At 35.1% G+C, this 11,279-nt stretch overlaps 1 protein-coding gene across 1 annotated transcript; it reads left to right on the top strand.

Annotated features, from left to right (window-relative positions):
* Window positions 1–5,809: 5,809 nt before the first annotated feature.
* LOC110941275 (protein WALLS ARE THIN 1) lies at window positions 5,810–8,858 on the top strand. The gene is made up of 6 exons (XM_022182895.2): window positions 5,810–6,155; window positions 6,369–6,431; window positions 6,521–6,637; window positions 6,839–7,253; window positions 7,915–8,066; window positions 8,479–8,858. The coding sequence occupies exons 1-6, from the start codon at window positions 5,929–5,931 to the stop codon at window positions 8,672–8,674; spliced, it is 1,170 nt and encodes a 389-aa protein (XP_022038587.1). The 5' UTR covers window positions 5,810–5,928; the 3' UTR covers window positions 8,675–8,858.
* Window positions 8,859–11,279: the final 2,421 nt, after the last annotated feature.

Consider the following 11,279-nt stretch of genomic DNA (forward strand, 5'->3'; position numbering starts at 1 on the left):
CATACAATCACCTATGTCTCGCGCTGTCTTTTCGCCACCAATTATCATAATTCGATTTCGGTTGAGTTCGATTGAGTTTCGGGTTTTGATTTGAGTTTCGATTGATTATCACACATAACATAAAGTAAACATGCACAGGTAACACATAAGACACACACACTCGTATAATAACACCAAGGTTGCATAATTCGAGTTTCGAGTTCGATGATGATTTGATTAGCTTGATTATTGATTAATTGACTTTATCGCATTGTTACGTCCTTTTATTCACGGCCGTAACGCGATTCGCGTAGATTGAACATTCGATTACTTTGATTAATAACACTTACTCCACATAATACAACTAACGAAAATCATAAATTAGACTAACTATGGTCAAAGGAGTCAATCTTGACTTTGACTTTGACATTCGGTAACACGGGGTGTTACAATATATATATATATATATATATTGGAGAGTTCAAATGAGAAGATTTTTTTTTGTAAGAAGATAATAGAAGAAATTTTAACTAATAAAAATGTTTTATTTTCCTTCATTTAATAAATGTATTTAATATTATTGTAAGATTATATTGGTAAACTTGAATAAATCATTAATTTGTAGTATTCCTCTTTAGTTAACTACATTAAATTTGTAACTTATTTTCAATATATATATATATATATATATATATATAAAAAATTTAGAATATAGGATAAGTTAGCAAATGTGTATCATAGATTACGAGTCGTGTATGATAAATTTCGATATGTGTAGGATAAATTACGAAATGTGTAGGATAAATTTTGATGTGTGTAGGCAATTTTTTATTGTGGATGATGATAGTCTTTTTGACTAATAATAAATGAGTTGAGAGAAAAAGTATTCAATGTTTTACAATTTTATCCTTTGTTCTTTTTCTTCTCAATTAAAATTTTCTTCATAAATGAACCTTCCCTTTCTCTTTATATATATATATATATATATATATATATAGAGAGAGAGAGAGAGAGAGAGAGAGAGAAGAAGTTCTAGAGAAAACGCGCTAAAGTATGAATACAGCGAGAACTATTCTCAGTCGCAAGATAATTGTGATTTTTGGCTCAGATTGATACGATGGTGTTTTGTAAATACTAAAAACCTTAAAACTATCATAAAGCGTAAAATGGGAAGATCTAACTGAGGGTGCACATGCTAATCACATGCCATCCCCCAATCATTTTTAAATGCCCATAACTATTTTATACGTGATTATTTAAAAAAAAAATACACCATAAAATCTAGTTTTTTTATCTTTCCAACGCGTATAATATTGATATATTTTCCGAAAAAAATGAACTAGGTTTTTCTGGTGTTTTCAACTTTGTTGTTTTATAGCTTTTTTCAACTGGGATTTTTATGGTGTTTTCTTCTGAACTGGATGAGTTTGTGGCGCTTTCAACTAGTTTTTTCATGATGTTTTCTGAATTGGGTGTTTTATAATGTTTTCAACTGGATATTTCTTGCCGTTTTTCATGACGTCTTGTGAACTATGTGCGTTTATGGCATTTTATTTCGGATATTTTTATGCCGTTTTTTCGAAAACTCAATAAAATACCCACTTTTACGAACACGCAATTCATTTCATTTCATTTTTTTTATTTTAAAAGTATAATAATAGTACACTCGTTGGAAAGATAATAAAACACTCGATTTTAGGGTGTAATTGTTTTTAAAAAAATAATCATATTTAAATTTTTTTTACGGGATTTAAAAAAAAAGATAGTGGAAGATGCATGTGACTTGCATGTGCATGGGCTTTTTGACAATATTGCTCTTAGTATAAATTAGCACCAGTGCTAAATGCCAACACCAAATCCGTTCTTACCATTTTCAAAGTTTTGGGCGGTTTCCTCCAAAAATCCTGACGCTATATATATATATATAGGGTAGAGTTCATGCGTGAATCACCATTTATCATGGTTGTAAACACAACTAAAATAAACCTCAAACAGACAACGAACCCCCCACCTCACCACCACTCAAAAACCTACACCCCCACTCCCTAAAAAAAACTATACCCCACCAACCCCCACCCCACCCCGAAAGACCTAAAAAAACTAACCCCCAAAAACCTAAACACCCTATTCAAGTTAAATAACAAAAATTAAACCATAAAGTTATATCCCAAAACTAAATGCTAAAAAAATATTTTTTTTACATTTAAATAGCGACTTTTTACTAATAAAAAATTCAAAAAAAATATTAATAAGTAGTTGCGGATTAAAAGATTTTTTTTTTTAGAAAAAAATGGTGTGTTTTTTAAGTAGTTCTGGTTGTGTTTACACTGTTCCTCGTGATTCTCACCATAAAATGGTGGTTCCTAAATGATCTTCACCATATATATATATATATATATATATATATATATATATATATATATATAGGGAGAAGATCATGCGAGAACCACCTCTTATTGTGAGAACCGCGAGAACCAATGTGAACACACCAAAAATGCCTAAAAATAGCTAAAAATCACACAAAAAATTTTTTTTTGATTTTTTTAATATTTTTTAGGTTAAAATCGCTACTTTTCGAAGCAAAAAAAAAAAATTTTTTTTTTTTAATTTTTTTTTTTTAAAAAAAATTTTTTTTTTTTGCTTCGAAAAGTAGCGATTTTAACCTAAAAAATATTAAAAAAATCAAAAAATTTTTTTAGATTTTTTTTTGATTTTTTTAGATTTTTTTAGATTTTTTTTAGATTTTTTTAGGTTTTTTGGGGGTTTAGTTTTTAGCATTTTAGCTTGGGGGGGGGGTTAGGTTTTTGGGGGGTGGGGGAGGGGGGTTTAGGTTTTTTTGGGGGGGGGGTGGGGGTTAGGTTTTTTTTAGTTTTTTTAGGTTTTTTTTAGCTTGGGGGGGGGGGGGTTTAGGTTTTTTTGGGGGGGGGTTAGGTTTTTTTTTTTGGGGGGGGGGGTTTAGGTTTTGGGGGGGGGGTGGGGTGGGGGTTAGGTTTTTTTTAGGTTTTTTTAGCTTGGGGGGGGGGGTTAGGTTTGGGGGGGGGGTTAGGTTATTTTTGGGTGGGGGGGGGGTTAGGTTATTTTTGGGTGGGGGGGGGGGGGTGTGGGGGGTTTAGGTTTTTGGGGGGGGGGGGTTGGGGGTTAGGTTTTTTTAGGTTTTTTTTAGGTTTTTTAGCTATTTTAGGTTGTGTTCACATTGGTTCTCAAGGTTCTCACATTAAGGGTGGTTCTCGCATGAGCTCCTCCCTATATATATATATATATATATATATATATGGTAGGGTTTATGCGAGAACTAGCATTAGGGAGAGAACTTGAGAACTATGGTGAATACAAACAAATTGTGAATACAAACAAAATAAACACAAAACTAACAATGAACCCCCCCAATCTGGAGATATTGTACGCCCGTCTTCTTTTATTAGCATATTGTGCAATATGATACATGCATATACTATGCTATGTATTGTTTTCTTATTCATCACACGAACCAGTCGGTTTAATATGCCCTATCTACCCTTTAAAACACCAAAAGCCCTCTCAACATCTTTTCTTGATGATTCTTGCAACCTCTTGAACGTCTTTTCTTTAACCTCGACAGGAAATGAAGGAGTTTTTACAAGAACAGACCATGATGGGTAGATTCCATCCACAAGAAGAAAGCCTCGTCTGTAATATCTTCCGTTAACATAAAATGGACAGAAGGGTGCAGTACCATCTGTTACGCTTTGAAACAACGACGACGTGTACAAAACGTTGATGTCGTTGTTTGAACCTGGAACACCAAAATATGAATGGCAAAACCATAAATCATTCGACATCACCGCTCTAAGTATGATGGTTGGTCTTTTGACGTCACCCCTAACATACGCCCCTCGCAACTCTCTTGGACAATTTCTCCATTCGATATGTGTACAATCGATGCTACCGAGCATCTTTAGAAAATGCCATCTAGGCTCATGCGTGGTGTAAATACGTGCGATGTCGTGTCTCGTTGGTTTACGTAGAAACTCTATTCCATACAATTTAACGATCGCATTACAAAAAAATTGCAAACATTCACCTGAAGTTCTGTCCGACATAGCTAAGTATTCATCAAATTCATCGGGAGGGTTATCTGTCGCTAGTTGGCGAATGGCGAATGTGCATTTTTGTATCGGCGTGAAACTTCGTTTGCCCCTCCCGTCGTAACGTTCTTGAAACCATTCTTCGGTTGCTTCGATGTCTGCAACAATCTTTAAAAATAAATCTTTTGGTAAACGAAAACTGTTTCTAAACGTTTTGGCATTGTAGACCGGATTCTCCACAAAATAATCCTCCATTAACACTTCGTTGGCATGTATACAATCACGATCCAACATTTTCTTCTTTGGGTGGCTCGAAGTTGCTTCAAGTTCGTTATACACCTTCTCGAAAAATTCAAGCATCTCATTGTCGGAAGACGTTTGGCTATCGGTATCCGTGTCCATCGGAAACGAATCTATAGGAAATTCCATTTGTGAAATATGTAGAATGTGTGATATATATTTATGTTTTTGTGAAATATGTAGAATGTGGGTGAAATGATATAAATTTATGTAGAATGTATGATGTATGATATATATATATATATAGTGTGTTTAAGTTTTTTTTTTTAAATAAAAAATCCAAACGCTCCAACGCTCATTGGCCAACGTTCACATATTGTTAAAAAATTCAACTTCTCAACGTGTGACACAGACAACGCGTTTAATTAACCACATGTGATCAAGACCATCGGCGGCAGTGTTCCACCGAGTTCGACGTGTGATGAAATGAGGACAACGGGGAGCCTCCCCTCCCCCCCCCCCCCAAGCTAGAGAGTTTTCTCAATTGTGGGTGTGAGTTTTCTCCTGAACCGGTTGATTGGGTCACGATGTTCTGTTATTCTGACAGAAGGGTGGTCCATTTTCCTGGGTGATCCTCGTTCTTTGCTGTTAAAAAATAAGCCTTAATTTAGGATAGAGTTTGGACTTTGATCTTAATTCTCAATTCAAAATTTTAATGAGTTGGTTTCATGTAGCTTACGTATGTGTAGATCGTTCACACCTCTATTTGATACCCATGAGAGTTAACCTACATACTAGCATTTGTGGGTAGACTATGGATTTTACATAAAGAAAACACACAGCAACTAATGACGGATTAACGTGCTTACAATGATAAGCCGTACAAGATTTCAATTAGAGGCCTAGACGCTAAGTACCTAAGTAACGAATCTTGAAACAATTAAGCCCAACAATGGATTTGTTCTTGAAGGTATCAAACTACTCGATAAGAGCTTTTACTATTTTAGTAGAGACAAATCTTTGGTCAATCAATAATTATATTAAATAAAATAAATAAAATATGATTTATAATATTAGAGATCTTTAATGGTTAGGCAATCCTTAATTTCGTATGTGTTACAGTGAGAGGGGTGACCACCTCTTGAAGAGAGGTAAACTCTCTACTCACCCAATCATATCTTGTCATGTCAATTTTCATAGTTACATTTAAATATCTAGTGTAACGTTTATTTATAGAATTAAACAAGTACATATTTTTTATTTGTTATTCATGTACAACATTAAATAGTATTGCTACAACTTTACCGAGACCAAAGTGTCCCAAGAAGTTTATCCTTTTAAACTCGAGCTAAATCTAGAAACATTGTTAGCCATAATTTAAGAAACAACTGTTCTGATTATACACAAACCTTCTTCATTATTAATGTTATTATGTTATTGTAACACTATTATTTACTATGACATAGTGCATATTAAACAGTTGACATTGCTTATCAACTTGGACCCACCTTTCTTCCAACTGGAGAATAAGAAGAGAGGTGGTGGAGCTATATTTATACCTCTCCAAACCTTGCCTTTACCACCACCACCTCCTCTCTTCCATTCTTCTTAGGTCACCGGAGTTCCTGCATAACAACTTACACCGATGGCGGAAACCGGCGGTGGAATCACGGTGGCTGAAAAACTAAAAGGATGGTTCCCAGAAAGGGTTCAACTCCACATAGCCATGCTTGCTTTGCAATTTGGTTATGCTGGTTTTCATGTCGTTTCTAGAGCTGCCCTAAATATGGGTATCTCGAAGATTGTCTTTCCAGTGTATCGAAACATTCTCGCCTTCGTACTCCTCGTCCCTTTTGCTTATTTCCTTGAAAAGTACGTTTTATATTCGAATAACACAAGTATTTTAATTTTAGAGTTGGCTAAACGTTCCCTCCTAAACGTATCCCTAGAGTAAAAGTTGAGGATTGAAATAACTAATTTAGTACGGGAAATGTACATTTGGTGAAAATAATGGGATGTGGTACGTTTAGCATAACCCTTATTTTAACGAAGCGATGAATGCTGACATGATTTTTGTTCTAACAGAAAAGAGCGGCCTCCCATTAACTTGAATTTTCTTGTCCATTTCTTCCTCCTTGCGATCGTTGGGTATGAATATTGAATCAAACCCTTGATAATTAAAGTACATTTCATAATGTTTTCGTGTTTTATGAACTTAAATATGTGTAACACACCAGGATCACCGCGAATCAAGCATTCTACTTGTTGGGCTTAGACAACACTTCTCCAACGTTCGCCTCCGCCATTCAAAACTCGGTTCCCGCCATCACATTCCTCATGGCCGTCCTTCTCCGGTACGCTCTCACAGTCTCACACCCCTTTACTATACAATAACAAGAGAGTTGAACAATATTGATGCATGATATTTAATATATAGTATATTGATGAGCTCATAAGAATCTTTTTTCATTTACCAAAGTAAATATATAAATATCATAATGCAATCATATTCATAAACATCTCTAATAATATATAACTTGAGTTGTTGCCTGCAGGTTAGAAAAGGTAAGACTAGACCGGAAAGATGGGATATCGAAAGTGGCCGGAACATTATTCTGCATTGCCGGAGCATCAGTGATCACCTTATACAAAGGTCCAACAATCTACAGCCCGTCTCCATCTCTAAACAGCATTAAGGAAGCTTCACCAGTGTTGAAGTCACTTGGTGATGCAAACGGAAAAAGCTGGACCCTTGGATGCATATTTTTGATCGGTCATTGCTTGTCATGGTCCGGGTGGCTCGTGCTACAAGCCCCGGTCCTAAAGAAGTACCCGGCTCGGCTTTCTTTCACATCATACCAATGCTTCTTTGGAGTCCTACAGTTTCTAGTGTTAGCTGCGTTTATGGAGAGAGATATCAACGCATGGTTCATTCACACGGGTGCTGAGCTCTTTAGCGTGTTCTATGCGGTTAGTGACTTAAGACTCATGACCACAGCTCATGATTAAACAACACTTGTGAATGGTTTAATTTGATCAATAATGACTAACTAGTAACACTTTAACATATAATTTTTGATGAATTAAACCTCAAAATATATTATTTATTAAAAAATATTTTTTATAATCATATTTATCATGATATTTTATCTATAAAAGAAATTAAAAGTGTTTTGAAAAGTGTTGTGTTAAACATACTCTTCTCCAATTTTACCGAACAAACTCTCCCTGTCCAAATCAGTCGTTCTACCGGTCGTATAATTAAAAGTTGAACGTACTTATACATGTTCTTATACGAGCCGTATAGAAGGATGACGTTTGTATGATATATTTTGTACGGGCCATTTAGATTTTTTTAAATGAATTAAAATCCCTCAAACCAAAAAGAGGTGTATTGAATAAAAGGTTAGGTTTAGCCAACCAACTAGAAAAAGTGTTTTTAGTTCTTTTAGCAATCAAATCCTTAATACCCATAAACATAAACATGTGACCAACTCATTTTTAACAGTAACACCTCAAACCAACACTTCAAACTTACTAATTTATTATTTCTACATGTTTGATTTTTCTTTGTTGAAAATGATAGGATAAAGGGTGTAATTTAATATACTAATATGTTATATAAATACAGGGTGTGGTCGCATCAGGGATTGCATTTGCTGTACAGATATGGTGCATTGACAGAGGTGGCCCGGTGTTTGTAGCCTTGTATCAACCAGTTCAAACCCTTGTGGTTGCTATCATGGCCTCAGTTGCTCTAGGCGAAGAGTTTTATTTGGGCGGGTACATGACTAACCTAACCTAACCTAACCATCACAAGTTCACAACCCTACCACACACGTGCACACACATTCACACACAAATTCAATCTTGTAAGCATTTTGAGCTCATTAAAATTACACGTTTTTGATGATACATTCATTACTCATATCTATCATATTCAAAGTTAAGTACAACGAGCCATAATAATTCAGGAGATAGTAGTAATGTAGTTGCAGACAAACCCACATGTACTTGCACAACCCATAGTCTAAAGATTATCTGTATTGTGGGTCAAACTACATACATGATCTCAAGTTCTCAACAACTATTATATATTGTGGGTCCCTAAAATACGACAATCTTATTAATATATGTATATATGATAACCGTACACGGTCAAAGAATGACATTATTTAATGTGCGTGGTGTGCAGAATAATAGGAGCGGTGTTGATCATCACTGGCTTGTATCTTGTGTTGTGGGGAAAGAGTGAAGAAAGGAAGTTGATGCTACAAAAGCAGCCTGGAATGGGTCAAGCCGTCACGGACCATGGTGTACCGAGATTAACGGGCCATCCCAAGTCGTCGATCACTCAACCTCTACTCCCTCAGTCGACCGAAAACGTTTGATCAACATAACACTTACGTTTTTTAACTAGTGTGTGCTTTTGGGACTTGGAAAGAAAAATTATTTAAGTTTCTATGCATCTATTATGTAAGAGAAAAAAAACGTTTGGTGTGTTTATTGGATTTGGTGCTCCCCTTTTTAATTAGTATTGGAATGATTAGATTAAACATTACAATATTCTACGTACTTATAGTCTATTTCAAATTGTGTAATTTCGGTTTCTTGAAAGAAATACCGCTATCATAACATGTAAATATATTGTATGATGTTGTATAATATTTTGAATCTATAAATTTTTATTCTAAAAAAGATATGGTGTCTATATTCATGACGGTAGCATGCCATCCACTTTAGGGAAAAGGAAAGTGAGAGGAAAGAACATATAATGATTAGTGTTAATTAAAATTGGGACCACGCATTATTAACAATAGATTTGATGTTATGAAATCAAACAAGATATGAGTACCTATAATATCATATAAGGATTTGTATAAAAGTAGTTGAATATTTGTCAATATAGTTTGGTTGCAAGGGAAAAAGATATGAAGGTTGTGAATTTGAATGAGTGCAAATGTTTAGTGTAAATTAGGATCACCGCAGATGGATTAACAGGCAAACTACTAACCCAAATTATCCACACCCTCACACAAGATTATTCATCTTATAGAGGTAGTTTTGACTAATTAACCAAATTTTATTTGAAAGCATAAGGCAAAATGTAATTTGGTTAGTCAATAATGAACACCTAAGATGATTTCTTAATATTTCAAAGCTTTTTTAACCGCAAATATCTTGCTCTTGTGAGAGTTAAACCAAGACTTCACATTTAAGTGTTTTAAAAGGTTTTGTCTTGTCACTCGACCATCAACTCCAAAGATAAAATAATCAAAACTGAAGCATTGTATCCGTCGAGAACTGTTTATAAAAAGATATAATTAAAGTATTATTATCTTTTATAGAGATAAATTCCATTGTATTGTCTAACTAATGACACTAGTAATCCTCACATGTTCAATAGATTAAAAATTCTGGTAATATGATATAATCTAGCGTCAAACTTACTGAAACTACAGTCTACAAGGGGCTATCAAAAATGACCCAAAATATTTTGGTCCAAGTTTTGAATGTCTTTTTCTTCTTAATGAATTTTGCACAAAAGGGTGTACTTTAAGATACACCCAATCCCCTGCTTGAAACACCCTTTCACTTCTTTTTGCATCTGCATACTGTTTCATACGATTTCTGGTCTGCATCAATGTATCTCTTAGAAAATTGATCATAGCTTCTCGGTCTCGGTACAAGATTTCCACTGAATCCACTGTAGTGTCATTAGGAATATAAGGAATATGAATGGGTGGGGTAAATCCATATAGAGCTTCAAATGGACTCATCTTGAGTGCAGAATGATAGGTAGTGTTGTACCACCACTCTGCCAAACTAAGCCACTTCAACCACTGATCAGTAGAGTGCATACACATGCATCTCAAATAGGTTTCCAAACATCTGTTCAAAACCTTAGCCTGCCCATCACTTTGAGGATGATATGCAGTTGAATAAGCTAAGTGTACCCCTGCAAACGCATGAATTCCTTCCAAAAATTACTTAGAAATACAGGATCTCTGTCTGACACTATGTTCATAGGACACCCATGCAGTTTAAGAATATTATCAACGAAGACTTGAGCCACTTGAGAAGCTCTGTAAGGATGACATAGGGCTATAAAGTGTGCATATTTAGTTAGACGGTCAATAACCACCAAAATAGTATCTTTTCCTTTAACTCTTGGTAGCCCAGAAATAAAATCCATTAAAACGTCAGTGAATACATGAGTAGGAACTGGTAATGGCTGTAGCAGACCTGGAGTAGCCACTGGTTCATATTTTGCTTGTTGACATTGAGCACACTCTTTCACAAACTTGTACACTTGTTTATAACAACCTTTCCAATAACAAAAAGACTTCACCTTTTGCAATGTAGAATAATACCCCGAGTGACCTCCCACAAAGATGGATGAAACAATTGTAAAATGTCATTTTGAAGCTGAGAATCATTACCCACCCATAACTTGTGCTTCCTTTTCAACATATTACCATCCCAAGTGACATGTGGAATAACTTTCCCTTGTTGCAACTCATGTATCATACCCTTCAACTTAGGATCAGACTGCCAAGTAGTCTTAATTCTGGTCAGCAATAAGGGACTAATAAAACTCATACCCATTTCAAATAAAGCCAACCCCTGCACTCTAGACAATCCATCAGCTACTTTATTCTCAGATCCTTGCTTATAAGCTATCTCATAGTCATAGCCCATCAACTTAGCTAACCAAGTCTGTTGTAAAGGAGTGGTTATCTTCTGACTCAACAAATATTTCAGACTTTCCTGATCAGTCTTAATAAAAAACTTTGTGATCAGATAATGATGCCAGGTTTTGACTGCCATAATAATGGCCAACTGTTCTTTTTCATAAACTGAAAGAGACTGTTGTTTAGTAGATAAAGCCCTGCTTATAAAGGCTATAGGATGCCCTTCCTGCATCAAAACTGCTCCTAAACCTTTAGCTGAGGCATCAGTCTCTACCACAAATGCCTTAGAAAAATTAGGTAG

The sequence above is a fragment of the Helianthus annuus genome, chromosome 5 (genome assembly GCF_002127325.2).
Source record: "Helianthus annuus cultivar XRQ/B chromosome 5, HanXRQr2.0-SUNRISE, whole genome shotgun sequence".
NCBI lineage: Eukaryota > Viridiplantae > Streptophyta > Magnoliopsida > Asterales > Asteraceae > Helianthus > Helianthus annuus.

Coding starts and splice junctions, on each gene's coding strand:
- LOC110941275 (XM_022182895.2), top strand. CDS start 5,929: ATGGCGGAAACCGGCGGTGGAATCACGGTGGCTGAAAAACTAAAAGGA. Junction 6,156..6,368: donor TTTGCTTATTTCCTTGAAAA/GTACGTTTTATA, acceptor TTGTTCTAACAG/AAAAGAGCGGCCTCCCATTA. Junction 8,067..8,478: donor GAAGAGTTTTATTTGGGCGG/GTACATGACTAA, acceptor CGTGGTGTGCAG/AATAATAGGAGCGGTGTTGA.